Source organism: Falco biarmicus, chromosome 4, assembly GCF_023638135.1.
Source record: "Falco biarmicus isolate bFalBia1 chromosome 4, bFalBia1.pri, whole genome shotgun sequence".
NCBI classification, from domain to species: domain Eukaryota; kingdom Metazoa; phylum Chordata; class Aves; order Falconiformes; family Falconidae; genus Falco; species Falco biarmicus.
This window is the reverse complement of record NC_079291.1, coordinates 1181582-1197459: the sequence shown is the minus strand read 5'-3', so window position 1 is coordinate 1197459 and position 15878 is coordinate 1181582. Positions and strand designations below refer to the sequence as shown.

General features: G+C 46.3%; 1 protein-coding gene across 2 annotated transcripts in view; it reads left to right on the top strand.

Annotated features, from left to right (window-relative positions):
• RAPGEF5 (Rap guanine nucleotide exchange factor 5) overlaps positions 1-15878 on the top strand; it is a 162697-nt gene that overhangs the window by 95145 nt on the left and 51674 nt on the right. For both annotated transcript variants that reach the window (XM_056335689.1, XM_056335686.1), the window contains exons 10-11: positions 2640-2743; positions 3082-3170. In XM_056335689.1, the coding sequence (XP_056191664.1) occupies positions 2640-2743; positions 3082-3170 (193 nt within the window). The remainder of the gene's footprint in view (positions 1-2639; positions 2744-3081; positions 3171-15878) is intronic.

Genomic DNA, 15878 nt, shown 5'->3' with positions numbered 1-15878 from the left:
AAACGTCAGACAGACAGTGTGGGGAGCTCAAAGGCAAGGTGCCAGTGTAGCATCACCCCAGTGAACCGCAATTCCGCTGTTGATCTCCTCCTTGCCCCTATTCATCTTTGCAGCCGTAAAATGAGACGGTAACACTGGGCCGCTGTGCTCCTGCATGGCTGGTGCAGGTTGCTCAAGCAAGGGCTGCGTAAAGGTCTGAAAAAGGAGGCTTTGCTGTTGATCGGGGGTATGATGAGGATGTCCCCGAGTCAGCCTGCTGACTTCTAGGGACTCAGCTAGGGTGCTGCCTTGCTCTTCAGTGCACGATGCTGTCACTTGGGGGCCGCTTTCTTCATCTGCCACTAGGTTTAGATGGAACATGCTGCAAGCAGCCTGGTTTTCTTCCAGAAAGAATTAATTATTTCACGGACCATTCTGATAAATGAAGTGTGCCTTGATGTCATTTTAGAGTAATATCTGTAGTGAAATCAGAACTTGTAAAAACGGGGAAAATACATAGGATTTGTCTTTGTGTTTTGCTTTGTTTGCATTAATTGTTGCTGCTTGTAGTATGATTAAGGGGTCTGACTGAACATTAAAAATGTCGTGCATAAGTGGGATTTCAATGAAATAATAATTCTTCCCTTAAAGTGAAATTATTTTTATAAGAAGATAGCAAAATAAATGAATTTCTCTTTTGGAAATAGTTATTATAGGTAAGGAAAATCCAAACTAAACCTGATTGGCCTTGATTTTGCACAATTTTTGTCTTTCCTGATAAAATAGATTGATTTTTCTCTTCCTCAAAACTGATAAAACAGCAAGGACAAGAGGAAGAGCCTTATGAAAATCTTACCGTTGGGGTACTTTATGCAATTAATTTGCGTACAGTCACCCAAGAGGGTTTTTGAAAATGTTTCTGCTTGGTGAGAAGCTGAAGGAGAAACACCGTCTTCCAGAACAACCATTGTTAATGTCCTTTCAGTATGAGAGAGCTTTCACCCTCCCTGTGCTCCCTGTTGACTTGCTGCCAGCTGCTCATGTATGTAATGTATGTAGGTATGCTTAAAATCCATTCCCATATATGTGGAAATAGATGGTTTGTATAAACAGCACTATGCATCACATATATGCCCTGTATGCACTGCAATTTGGAATGTCAGCGAGCACAGGGAAATGAGGATCGGGGCTAGTTTAGAGGATGCCAGAGAAAAGACAGAAATGGAGAGGTTTATTTCTTTGGGTAAACCTCTCTGTTAGTGAATGGCTTTAATGCTGCACCTGTTTCTTGTTCTTCCTGTCTTTCCCTTTTGCTGCTTCTTTCACTGCAGCTTTTCAGATATGTAGGCAACAAAAACCCATGGCCGGTGAAATGGAAGATTACAATTAATGCATCAGTATTCCTGTAACGCGGCTGCTCAGTAATGTCCCCTGGGAGCGTTACAATGAATATCTGACATTAATTGGCTCAGTACCTGTACATCTGACCTTGTAGAAATTTAGCAGATCAATTTTACATGTTGTTTACTGATAAAGAAAACTTCTTCAGGGCAGGGGCTGAATCTTTGGACATGCCTGCACCACAGTGACAACCAGCAGCAGCAATCAGTCTCGCTGGGTCTTGGAATAGGAAATAAAATAACAGAAACAGGAATCATAAAGTGGTTTGTTTCCCTTGTTTTGCCAAGATCTGTTCCTCAGCAGTCTGTAGCCCACTTGAAGACTTTGTCACTGCTGGATGCCGTGCACTTGATGCGCAAACGCTGTTTTTTCTCACTTGAGTAGTATCTGTACGAGCGTTTGACATACTAAACGATTTAAGTAAACCAGGTCAGAACGAGAGGAACAGCAGCTAGTGGATGCACTTGCACTGACCCTGCTGCCTCTTTCGTGTTGCTCACCCTCCGGTGGGGGAGGCTGCCGGCGGGACCTGGCAGGGGGCTGCGAGCCGGTCTCCGGCAGCCGCCGCGTTGCAGCGCTCCGTGTCGGGCAGCAGCCGGGCCTCCTCTGCTGCTCGGGGCGGCCGGGCGGGCTGGGCACGAACGGGTGGTCGTTGTGCGCCCGTCCGTTCCGGGGAGAACGTCAGTGTCCGCAGCGCAGCGAGATTCACACGCGAGGCGGTCACTGCGCATAACTTTCTGTGGGGCGGTTTGTTTCCCCAAGTTAAAAAGTTGTTGAAAAGGCGGGGGGGGGGGCGGGGGATTTATTTGTACGCGGAGTATTTCCGGAGGCGCTGAGCGGCACGCATCGCATGCCTGTCCCAGTGGTTTTATCGCCTTTGTTGAGGTACAGGGGAGATGCTTCGCGGAAGGTGTGTTGTGCTGCTGCGTTACCGGCGTGCTCGGGAGCGCGCCCCGCTCTCGGGCTGTTGTTACCTGCCCCTGCCCTGTTTGGCCGGCTGGGAACTGAGCGAGCCGTCACCTCGGGGGCACGGAAACCGCATTCCCCCGCCCCCCCCGCGAATTTACATCCAACACACGATGCCTAGCGCGGCTCACAAAGCGCAGCCCGTTCCTCCCCCCGGCCCCGCAGGGCAAGGAGCCCCTTCCCCAGTGCAGCCCCCCCAGCAGCGAGCCCAGCCGGGCAGAGCCCGCGGCCCCGGCCGGCGGCGGGCACTGACCGCGCTCTCTCTGTCGCTCTCCCCCCCCCTGCGCACCAAGGCGGACGATGGAGGCGGCGGCGAGCGGGCGCGGCAGGAGGCCGGCGCAGCGCTGGTGCTGCGGAAGGTGTGGTCACGCAGCCCGGCCCCCGAGCGGCGCGGGAGGTAAGGCTTCCGCGGCTCCGGGAGCGCGGGGCTGGGCCGGCCGGGCCGGGCTCCGCGGCGGCGGCAGCGGGCGGGGCGGCGGCCCGCGGCCCCCGGCAGGGCGATGGCCCCCGGGGGGCGCGCCTGAGGGGGGCGGCGCGGCGGGAGCGGGGCGCCATGGGGAGCGGCAGGGTGCGGGTGCCCGAGGCGCTGGCGGGCCGCGGCGGGGAGCGGCCGCTGCCCACCTTCGACGTGCCTTACTTCAAGTACATCGACGAGGAGGACGAGGAGGACGAGTGGAGCAGCCGCTCGCAGTCTTCCACCGAGGATGACTCCGGGGACTCTCTGCTTTCCGACAGATACGTGGTGGTGTCGGGGACGCCGGAGAAGATTTTGGAGCATCTCCTCAGCGACCTGCACCTGGAAGCCGCCCAGGACAAAGAGACGGGTAAGGAGCGAACCGGGCGCGGGGGGGGGGATGGGCGCAGCGGCTGGGGAGCGCCCGTCCCCGGTGCGGGGTGGGAGCGGGGAAGAGGTCCCGGTGCTGGGCCGGCAGAGCGGGGCGGGCGCTCCGGGGCACCCCCGGCCGAGAGCCGCGCTCCGGCCTGGTGTTCAACCGGGCAGCGGGCGGCGGGACCGCGGGCGGGCGGCGGCAGCGGGGACGCCGGCAGCGGGGACGCCGGCAGCGGGGACGCCGGCAGCGGGGACGCCGGCAGCGGGGACGCCGGCGGCCGGGGCAGCCCTCGGCAGCCGCGCGCTCGGCGGCAGCTTGAGCCCCTCTTGCCTTGGGCGTTCGCCGCTGCCCGGGCCGCGGGGCCGGCCCGCTCCGTGTAGCACCGGCCGCCTCGGCAGAGGCTGCCATCCCTCGCAGCCAGGCTGTTACGGGGATGAGCATAAGCTGTTGTTACAGGGATGAGAATACCTGCCGCGCACTCCAGCCCCCGGGCTAACTACCGTTCTGCCACCGCCCGGCAATTCGGCTCATCTTCTGTGTCATAAGCACGGCTTATAAATTTCCTCATAACCCGAGGCACAGCGTGTAGCCTGGTGCTGTACTTGTGTGTCTTCGACAGACATTGTAGTTTGTTCCAGCCTAAAGCAATTATTATATTGATCGGGCTACTTGACGTGCAGTTTAATTTTCAGCTGGATCTCTTGGCTATATGAACAGCTTGCTGTCACCAAGAGCTCCTGGGGCAGTTTATCAAAAGTGCCTGCAAGCTGCGATTCATAGATGGTTTGAGTGGAAGCGGCCAGGCTGGTGAGACTTTCCGGAGGTCCGGAACACCGAAGAGCCGGGGAAGGCAGCTGGCAGTAAATGGAGCTGTGCGTTTGATCGTTCCCACTAGGGTTAAAACGCATACTCCTGCTGCCTCTGTATCTCTCTCTCTCTACAAATGAGATTACTGAGAATAAACACACTTTAATCCTTTTAAGTGACTGAAAATAGAAATAACATCTGCAATTCCCAGAGGAATGTCAGGATTGGGTTCTCGGGACAAGTCATTAGTTTAATGTGGGACAATAGGCATATTCCTAGCCCTGATGTATGAATGCCCCGAAGAAACGTATAGAGTGTCTCCTGGTGATATTATTACGGTATTCCTAGTGCTGCTTTTGTCTGCCTAGGCATTAATATTTAGTGCAGAGAGAGGCTGCGATTGTTTTCCTTCAGCAGACTAGTTCTGGGTGTAATTTACTTGAGCCAGCTCTTAGGCGGTGTAGTAAGGGTCCTTCCTTGGCCCTTTAGGTCAAATGTTGGATCCAGATTAAGTTTCCCCGTTAATGTTTATCATATGCAGATTAAGGAGCATTAGCTGTCCGCCTTTATAATCTCCTTGTTTGTTTTTTTTTTTAAGATCACGAGCTTGCTGGAAAACAATGAAATTTTCACTAGCGATACGCATTATATTTTAGTGTTAGTAAATACAAAGCACTCCTTACATAAAGCATTAGATGCTGTATACATCCTCACGTGTTCTACCTTTTCTTTCATTCTTCTTTGCGCTCTCTCCCTCACATCTCCGGGAGGCTGTTCCTAAGCCTGTTCTTATTGTTACAGAGAGGGGCTGGTAAACTGCCCTCAAAACAAATGCTAAACCACTACTTGACTGGTTGTTAACAGATGGCGATGTATTTAAAGGTTGATTGGCTTCCCCTCACCTCTTGTGCCTTATCCTAACTCCTTTTAGAAAGAAAGAATTAGCTCTGCCCTGTAGCCAAGGTTAACCTGATCCTGGGGACAGAACAAAGTAGCTGTGGCTTCAGTTGTTTGCCATCACAAAAGAAGCATGCCCAGTCGCCCTCCACTTCAAGGGTAGTTCCTCAGGTACTGTTTTCTTCTGACTTGATTAATCTGGTGATACAGAACTTTGTCGAAATAGAAGACTTTGGGAGTTATGTTTCCCAGTGTTTTATGTGGCAGATGCCCCTGTAATGGCTTTTATCGCTGTGTTTTGCAGACTCAGTGATATTTGACATGAGGATGTATGGCATATCGGCTGTACGTGTGTACATCTTTGAGTGTGTACCTGAAGGCATCCTGCTGTTTGTGTGCTTGGATTTGCCGTTCTTTGTATTTTTTGTAGTTCCAGTCTGGCCAATCTCAGAGGACAGTTATGTCGCAAGAGTCCCGCAGGCTTGTGTTTTAGCAGGCATAGATTTGTGGAACATAAAAGGACGATGTTCTTGTACCCAGCTGCTGCTCCTGCTGTCAGTTTGCCAATTCCAGGATGACTTCCTTGGCCTCCTGCTTTCCCTGCAGCCCCCAGCCCAGTTTGCTTATTTGTGTCTGTAAAGAACATGAGAAAGAGCTGTTCTTACATACGCTGGTGCATGGGGGACTGTTGTTCTGTTTGACCCTTTGCACTGCTTCCCAAGGAGGGATGCTCTGCATGTTTTCATTCCTAGCCTTTGTATAACAAATCATAACCGCAACCCTCTGTGGTCATTAAAAAAAATAATTAAAAAATCCACTATCTCCCGAGGCTAGCATGGTCACGGAGCACCACTTTTTATAAACACTGACATGGCTGAATGATGCTCCATGTATTGCTCCCAGCCATCCTCCATTTTTTAGCCCAAGTCAGCAGGTACTGTTTGTAGCTGGGTGAGTAAAGGGAAGCTGTGGGGCTGGTCTGGAATAAATTTAGCTGGGCTCCAGTCCAGGCCTCAAGGCTCCCTTCAGCTGCTGCTAAACCTGTAGCAAGATACCTTAAGCAGTCTGCTGTGGCATCCTCTGCTATAATAAACAGGTGGGGACCTGACCAGAAGAGTCGTCCCATTGTCTGACGTGGCTGAGCACTGTTACAGCAAATGAGGACGCTAAAGAGGGTGCTGGACTCTATTGCTCAGATGACTTCTGTAGGCAAGGATGTCTTGGAAGCCTGAGGTTTGCAAGACTCTTTAAGCTTAATGTACTTAATAACTGTTTAATGACTGAGGGTTTATGTGTGATGCCAGGGAGTGTATGTGAGTTCTTGTGGCATCACCTTAAATTTGGGCTTGCCAGTGACAAAGATTTGCCAGGCTTCCAACTGAAAGGGGAGAGATTTCATCTTGCTGACTTACTGTAGCCTGTAATGTACCAACCCCCAAGAAGACTGTTCTTGTTTCCTACCATGACATGGATGGAAATTTCAAATTTCTGTGACGAACAACTTCTCTGAGTCATCTCTAAGGTTGTTGGGATCACTGGGGGATGTCTGCCTAGTGTGTACTTCAGAGGACAGTTTGAAGTTTTAAGAACTGAACAGAGTGAGACACTTTAAATATGTCAATATCCAGGCAGAAAATGCAAGGCATGCCTCCTGGGCTAATCCTCATCAAGGACGGGGATTTGAACAAGTAATCTCCAAGAGGCCAAATCTTAGCCTCTCAGGATCAATAGTCCTTTCCCACTGACTACAACATTTCTTTCAGAATTGTCATCCTTTTCTGCAAAACCTTTTTATTTCTTGAGCATTACCAGCATTTACTTCTCTGGATGTTATCTTGATCTGGTCTTGGAAATATCCTCTGACTGGTGGTCTCTATTCAAACATGCCGTTTTGCCTTGTGGTGGTTACATTCAATGTTTGGCAGTCTCTGGAATGACACAGTGATCATGACATCCACTGCTACTTCTCCAGGCCTGCCTGGATGCCCCAGACCATATCCTTCTGGCCACTGGGCCACCGCTCTCAGGCAGCTTAAGTGCAGAACGTCGCCGAAGCAGAACATCATCTTCCTCTTCGCATCTGATGACACTACATGTCTTTCACCTCCCTACTGTGGGGTTCATTTTAGGGAATGAGTAGAGAGAAGAGATTGATTTGTGAAGGTCTTTGAGAGCAAGCAGCAGTGGGAAGTGGAGATCTGGAGAAAGAATGTGAATGAGGAATGGTATGTCTGGAGGAACTTGATGGTGTCGGTCTTAACTGATGTACCATTTTTAGTGAACTGGGTGGAAGGGATTGTGGCAAGGGGGGAGAAGTTAGTATGACAAAAGATGGCCTGGAGAAGTGTTAATGGGACAGAAAAAGGGAACAGTTCTTCACGATGTAGATAAAACAGATGCAGAAAGGTGTAAGTATGGTGTGAATTTCTTAGGAATAGGAAAAGAAAGAAGTAATGACCTTTGTACCATGCTGTGTCACCTTATCTGGGACTGTGCATGATCCTTTCATTAGTGGGAACTGTGCCCTGACACACAGGAGCAGTTTTAGCTTTGGGATCCTGACCTAGCATCTAGGAGGGGCCTTCAGACCATGTCAGTTTGTCCTGGAAGTGCTGTGCAGTAAGGGTTGCTTTTATTTAATCCATCCTGTTTCTACACTTGCACCAATGACACTGCTTTGATGTTGGGTAAGAGCACTCTCTGCGGAATTAACTGTATGTGACTTTTTTAGGAGAACAGTGCTGTCTTGCATGAGCTGATCGTAGTCAGCAGCTAAATGATGTTGCAAAAAAGGAATACGGCTCCTCCTTTCTAGGTGTTGTCTTCAGTTTAATAATCCCAGAAAAAAAAATCTGATTGCTTTTTGATATTTTTTCTGTGTGTCTTGGCTATAAAGGATGTTGTTAGGACTTTTGCTCACTGCGCTTTATTCTTGGTGAGTAAAAGGCGTTAAAAAACAGTCCTGTGACTCCATACAATCGACGTCAGTGGAACTGATGCACATGGGCTGAATGTTTGTCCAACGCTTTGTGATCCTATCTTCCAGCTCTTAGGATGGAGACAATAAATGTCTGCTAGCCTTTCCTCTTACCAGTCCTTTATAATGAAATGTTAGCTGTCATCATTTTGAGGGATTTTGTAAACTTTTCCCTGAAGTCTTAGGAAAGCTTGGTGAACTGAGTGGGCTAAACACATATTACTGCCATGCCCACAGGAGAGGCAAAGAGTTTAGCAGACTGCGTGGAGCAACATCAGCATTAGAATAACAGAAAAGCTAAAATAATTAGTCTCAGTATTCAGTGTGAGAGAACCTGGGGAGGTTCTTGCACAGGACCGTTGCTTCATGCAGCATGAGTCTAAGCTGTCTTATCTGTAGAAGTAGGTTTAGAATAAATCAATAAAATGAATAGTAGCAAATCACCAGGATCAGATGTTACTCCCCAAAGACTTCTAAAGGATCTCAGATATGAAATTACTGAACTCCTAACAGTGCTGTGTAATCTATCATATAAATCAGCTGGGGTGGCAGAGGAAGGGGGAAAATTTGATGCCAATTAAAAGAAATTGTTCTGTTTGGGGAACATCTGAGCAATAAGGTTGTCGTTTTACCAGTACATTATTCCAGCATAAACTGGTGCTGTAGTCAAATGTAGCAGTTCAGCCTTCCCCAGCCACTCATTCCTGCCTCTGTACTGGTCCCTCTGTGTCTCTACAGCCTGTCATGTGATTCTGTAGCAGGCTCAAGTAGGGAGCTGGTCCTAGCTGATACTAACCTAGGAAATACTAAATTATTAATTTTAAGATGGAGTGGTCTCCTGACCCACTTTGTCTGTCAGTGGCACAAAGTTTGCCGGTGACACAGGGACAGGGTAGCAGGGAGCGGGAGGTGTGCAGGTGAGGACAACAGGAGAGAAGGACCTTCAGCAGCTGGACTTATTGCAGGAGTTTGGTTAGATGCAAAACTGCAGCATAAAGTTAGGACTTTGTGCTGGGAAATTGAGTGGCAGTACAGTAAATGTAGAAGGAAGAAATGCATGCAGCAATACTGCAATGAGGGAAGGCATTTTTTTTCTTTTTCAGAGGTAAGTCAGATCTTGTGTATCCTTTAGAGCTGTTAAAGATTTGAGGGAGTATGAGGGTATATATGGTCTGGTCTGCCTATATCTTATATTTGTACTTCCAGAATGCTTTTGATAAAGTCCCTTGCCAGAAATCCATAAAGAAATTTAAAGATCCTTTTGATAAGGGAGAAGAAACTTTTCAGGACTGGTGATGACTTAAAAGAGAGAAAATGAAAGGTAAGAGTAAATTGTGTCAGTGTTTAAAATGAAAAGGAGTCTTCACTGAAGACTGGGCGCTGCGGAGTGTGGGGTGAAAACCGAGTTAACAGCATGTACTGATAATATTAAATGGTTGAGGGTCTCATCATAAATTAAGCCATGGTTTTTCACCTTTGGTGACCATTGAAGATGATGTTCTTGTATACTCCATTATCCCCACCCATGACTGCCTGTTTGAGCTGTCGTGTTGTCTTGTCATCGTACCGACAAACTTTGCTTAGGTGTCCCTGCAAGGTGAGTTAGATCAGGAAGCTGATCCAAGTCAAAAATAGCCTCATGAAAGTAGTAAGAATGGGGCAGAGTAGGACTGGGAAAATAAGTTGGGAGTTGGCCCCCTCAAAGCAGCCCTGTAGCTGAAGAAAGATGAAAGGAATAAAAATCTGTGTGACCGCGTGATAAAATTGCAGATGAGATCTGAGTTTGAAAAGTGCAGAGTAATGTGTTTTCTAACATGGAGAAAAGGAAATCCTTATTATACATATTCAGCAGAGGTGCTGAATTGGCTAATATGCAGAAAATAGGTCTTTGGAGATAGTGTGGATGGTTCTTGGAAAGTTTTGATCAGCATTGATCAAAAAGGCAAACAGTATTTGGGACAATTAGGAAAGAAGACAAGCAAGAACTATAGTTATAACCATTGTATAACTGTGCAGTATGGTGTGTATAATATGGTTCTTTCTTTCCTTGCTCAGAAAAGTTGTAAATGAACTAAAGAAAGCCAAAAAACAACAGCAAGAGTGATTAGAAGTATAGATTGAATACATCTAAGAATACATAGTCTAGGTCTGGTCATCATAGAAAAGCAGTATCTATAAAAGAGGCATATGGTGACCTATGAGACTATGAATTGTGTGGGGAAGGTGAGTATAGAAAGATATTTCATTGTTTCTCATAATGTGGGAAGTGTTTTGTAACACGGTGAAATTACTGGGTTTATAACTAATAAAGAGCAAAACTGTGAAACTCATTGTTGTGAGGATTTTGTGGAAGCCGAAGGCTGGAAGGGTTTAAAACCAAATTAGGCAAAATCATGGCAGAAACTCTATGGCTGCAGTGTTGTTGATACAACTTCCCGTTCGGAAAGTCTGCACTGCACCCTGGAAGCTAGGAGGCTGCATCAGAGAGATAACTCTGAATTTGTCATTTTCTTAGTTTTTTTCTTCCTCTGGGTATCCTCTGTTGGCTCCTGTCAAAAGACCTGGTTCTCTTTCATTGGGGACCTTTGATCTGACCCAGTGTATCACATGCAGCACATTGCAGTCTGGGAGTGATTAATCAGAGTATAGTAAGAGACTAGTTCCTTCAGGTAGAACAACTGAGCAAGTTGCCAGTTCAGTTGGCAGCAGAGTTAACAGTTTTCAGCTGAATGGCTTTGCAAAGGGCTAGGAGCTGGGACAAGAGAAGCAGAAGCCCTGGGGGTAGCATGAGGTTGGGACCAAGGCTGGTGGCAGTGACACTGGCTTCTACTCACATGGGAAGATCTGACATCCTCCAGTTGTTCTCCAGTTCATTGCCATGTAGCCCCTTCTCTGCTGTACTTGGTTTGACCTTGTGCCAAGCAGATCTAAGTATCTTAGTAGGAAGCTATTTCTTTTTTTCCTTTGGTAGAATTATTTTCAGCAACGTTAGTGAGATGAATCAGCTTGCAGGAGGAGTGCTGTGTTTGGGATTCACTGCAGCCATGCCTAAGCTAATAGGGAACGCCAGTGAGGGGAATATGTCTAAGATGCCGTCTTCTGGCAGGAGCTCAGTTATTTCTGGGAAATGAGGACTTGAAACCTGAAAAAGTGGGTTTTTTTGCCCTTGGGCACTAAAGCTTGTTTGGGGCAAACTTTTGGAAAGGTGGAGTCCAGGAATGCTGCGCCTGGATTGTCTCACCATGATATCCAGTGCCTGGGGAACTAGAGGCAGCATGGGGAATGGTGATAAGTCTTAGTGATCAGAGCTGTCTTCATGATCAGGACTCGCTCTGTAGACACTGATGGTGTTTTTTCGGTTCAGCACCACAAATACTTTTGATAGCATAAACACACCCTAGCAAGGTGGGAAAGGAACTGAGGTAGCCATCAGACAAACATATGGTTTCAACGTGCCCAGAAGCACCAAGGAACCTTTAAGTACCAGGGCACCTTTGAGCACCTTGGGCACCTAAATAAAAGGTTTTGTACCATGTACAAGAATAGCTTGAGGCAATGGTTTAATGTGGTTTGTGTTTGAGTCAAATTTGCAGAGGAAAAAGTTACCCATTATATATGATAATCAATTAGATCATAGTATTCTTAGTTCCTCAGTTTTTTCTGTGTAATTCTGTGGTGCATTATAGCTAGTTGTCACCTTTTGCTGTGTGAGACAGTGATAAGGAGCCATCATGAAAACCTAGTGTGAAACCATTTATTATGCTGTGCATTGTAGACAATATGAGGGGTTTTGATGATTTTAGTGGTTTAAACAGAAAGAAATTGGGAAGTGTAGGTCTAACAGGACAGTTTTTTTAGAGGTGAAGAACAATAATTTTCTTCAGTCGGTGAAAAAGGCTTTTAATTTTATTTTGGTTTTAAAGTTGTAAAAGGCAGAATGTATTAATTTGTTGTACTGCAAAATAAGCTTGGGTGATACAAATATTTTGATGGGGTACCTGGAAGACAAGTTGTTTTGACACTGTGAATTTGGTAAGGTTTCTGGAAAGCTAATGTGACCCTAGAGAGTTCTGATCAGTTATTTGTGAAATCACTTTTGCTTTAATGACATTGGAAGTCTAGGTGATACAAATTATGAAACCAATGGAGTAAGTGTTTCAGATGTATGAAAGGCTACATGGTCATGTGTGTATAGATATCTATCTATCTATCTATAAACAGGTGCATTAAGTAGCTCAGATTATAGAGGCATATTTTTCTATTTGAGAAATATTTCTGTAGAACAATTTTCAGAATGATGCTTTTGATAATTCATGATTGTTTGGTGGTGTTAAGCCAAGAAGTGAGTATGGAAGGGATAAAAAATACTTGCAAGGTTTTATTTCATAAAAATGCTTGTATTTTAGTGATAAAAAGGATAGCAGAGATTGCCTCTTAGTTTCTGCCTTTTCTGCCTCTGAGTCCTTTTCTAATCACCCGAGTGTGGCTGGTCAGTGTCAAATATAGTAGAAATAACTAGTGTTCTGAAGTCGGAAGCTTGGGACTGAGGGCCATAAAGGCAAAAAGGAATGAGTCACTGCACAGGTGATGCCAAAGAGATCTCTCATGACAAGGGAGTTGTCATCTTAAATGTATGCCAGCCACTTGGTTGATTCCCTGTCTGGCTTAAATGCTCCGCTGGAGGCTGGGTCAGTTCCACAGCTGCAGGTCTGGAGACAAGGAGCTTTTCCTTCTGTTGCACCTAATGTCATACTGGTTCTAGTAAGCCCTAAGAACAGCAAAGGCAAAGGCAGTCAGCATCAGCTTAGCAGCAAGTCACGGCCAAATTCTGAAATCAGTCTGACTCATGGTAACTTACTGACTTCTCTCTCTGCTGGAGATCCGTTCCTCTGCGGGGATCAAACCACCATGTGTGGGGTCTGAAAGGAGAAGACAACCATGAACTGTGAAGGTGACACAACTGTCTAGATCCTCTCAGCCCCCAGGTACAGTCCTGTCTTCCCAGAATGTGGCTCGTTGAAGCCGACTGATTACAAAACATACCCAGTTATCTCAGAGCTGCTGTTTCTAGTAGAGGAGAAGTGGGACCTGATTTGTAGGAGATAATAGCAGCAGATGGTGTGTGGGCTGGCAGGTCAGTTAACTGTGAGGGTAAGAACGGGGAACGCAAAACTGAAATATCCGTATTGCTCCTTCTTATGAAGTGTCTGCACGTCCTGTTCCTTCAGTGGGAGCTGCAGACCATGCAGGCCTTCAGGAACCCCAACCATGTCCCCTTTACCACAGGCCCCACCACCTTTCCTGGGTATTTACTCATTCGCACCGCTGAACGTTGTTTTCCTTTCCTTCCTTCTTGAGGCTTTTTACTATTGAATCCTGACCTGCAGACTGTCAAAAAACTGGACACTATCTTCAGTACTCTCTTTTTGTGTTCTTCTTCCGCAACACAGAGATTCATAAATAAATATATAAATATATTTATAAGATATATAAAAATAAATAATTTGTCCATTAATGACTGCTGTGTTGCTGTCAGCACTTTCGGAAGCTTGTTTTCAGAATACAGCAATGCACTCCTTCCCAAGAGCAGGCTCTCTGTAACGTTATAAAACTCTGAGATGGTGCTCTGAAATTTAAAGTTTTTTGGAAGTTTTCCCCGAGTGGTGGAATTTTTTTGTAAGAATGCTGAAAACATAAAACTGTATCTTGACGTACTTGCTGCATCTTTGAGTCCAAGAATACAGATCATGTACTGTCTTCAGGGTTTGAATTCCAGTGTTCCAGTGCTCAAAGTTGCTATAATACAATGATTTTCTTGTGAGATTAACATTTTCTGAGGAATATAAAGAGCATGTTCATTCGCTGCCCACAGGGTGGAAGGATGGATTCACTGAAGACCTGTGCTTTGAGGTTCTGTGTTAAAAATCTGAAAGAAATCTGTTCTTCAAAGCTGCTTTTTTCCCCCTTGTGAACTAAATTTACTCTCACGCTGTTAATTCCTTCTTCCCCTGCAATCCTTCTTAACATGCCCTGAGTTCAAACAGTTTCATGGTATTATGGAAGTAGCAGCTTCAGTCCTTTTGTACGCAGGAGTGGGACTGGTTTTGGCTATAGCCAAACTACAATTATTGTTACTTTACTAAGCTCGCTGTCATGCTGCCCGTTACTACCATTAGGTGATGCTTTGTTGTATAGTATGCTGATGCAGCCGTTTTCTTTCCCACGTTACCATTTTCTGTAAGTCCCTGTGCTCAAAAGACATGCAGGGAAATCAAGAACAAAAAGCCACAGCCCAAGAGTGATTTGTGGACCATTAGTTGGAACAGATTGATGCCTATTTCCTGATACATAGTGCCTGATGAGGTTTTCTGTGGGATTTTAAGACCTCCCTTAATAGCTGTGAACCCTGAGCTGCATTACAGCACCAAATACCTCTGCTTGCTGCGTAGCTGAATAAACACGGTTGCTTGAGAAAGCCTGTCTGTGGCATTGGCAAACTGGTGCCAACACACTCTGGGTTATCAAGTGCAGCGGAGGTTGGCTCTGCCTTGCCCTAACGCTGGCTGCTGCCTTCGCTATCATGTCCAAGGGAAAAAGGAGGGGAAGGGACAGCTGCGACAGCAGCTACTGAAGGGCTGGTTTGCTGTGTGCTGGATGAGGTTGGCAGGGGATTCTGCTGTGGTTTGTATTATTTTGCTAGATTCTGATTTTAGTGGGCAAGTGAGAAGATTGGCTGCTGGATGTAGGAAGAGGTGGTTGTAGTAGGAACACTTTTGTGAGCATGGAGGGGCCTGTCTAAGTGAAGCAGAATGTGCTTGGCATTAATTCGGAAGCTTTGTGCATTAACTGCAGTTGGGAAGCTTGTAATGCAGGCTTTAAATTGCTGTTGCTTTTTTGGAAGAAAAAGCTTGATGCAGTTTGGTATCAGTTGGGGTATATAACACCTTTCAGGAGAGTCTATGTAGTTGGCATTGGAGACAAGCCTGCTTGTTTTTTTTAAAGTCAATTTTGATCATTTCAGAGATTGAAATAAGAGTAGAATTACATTACTCTGACAACCAAAGGTTTCTTGTGAGATGTCAGTTACCCTCATGGAGTATAGCCGATTCTGGCAGAAAGCTTTTCAATATAGCATCAGTTTACTGCAATAAAGTAAATTGCTTGTCCCGTATTTTAGACAAGGTAAAAAACACCAATGTGAGTTGTAGCTGTAGCAGCAGCTCACATCACCATCTCCTGAGCCAGGCTGAGATCATGAGATGACCTCGTCTCAGTTCAGAAACACTTGTGAGATCCTTCCGGAACCAAACCAGTACTCTCTCTGAAGTGAAAATGTGATGGCTTGTTTTCAAGGACACCGAGTGCAAAAACATTCTGGGGTGGGAGAACAGGGAAAATAGATCAATGTAAATAAAGTGGCAGTGTTGATGGATCTAATTTTGATGGAAGCTAATAATAAAAAAAACCAACTTAGGCTTTCTTGTGACAGCATTTGGAATGAATTAGGATTTTATTCCTTTGCTTGAACTTCAGTTTTGATGGAGGTATAAATTGCCAGAATCAGGGATGTAATCATGGAGAAATCATGCTGTCTGACCTGGGACTGCTAGAGGCCTTTATACCTCACCTTCCATTGCTTTTCAATTTCTTTCCATTTTTTTTTTTTTCCTGTACCCTCCCTCCCCCTCCAGCCATTATACCCCCCCTCCTCTCCTCCTTCCCAGAGGCTCTACTGATTCCCAGGCAGCCTTTCTTTAACCCTCCCCACCTCCATTTCTTAGGGTGTAGGACTGATTGACCTCTCTCTAGGAACCAGTGCAGATAAAAAAAAACAAACCAGAAAGCCAGATACTGGTTTTGTTCTTTCCCAGTCGTGAATTCAGAGCCCTGGCATCAATACAATAATGAAACCCTTGTTAGTTTTCAGTCCCCGCCCCGATAGGAGCCTGGTCCGTGGGATTTTGTTCCTTGTTACTGTTAGTACATCATAGGGCATACACAGCCACAAGCTTGAAGCAAAC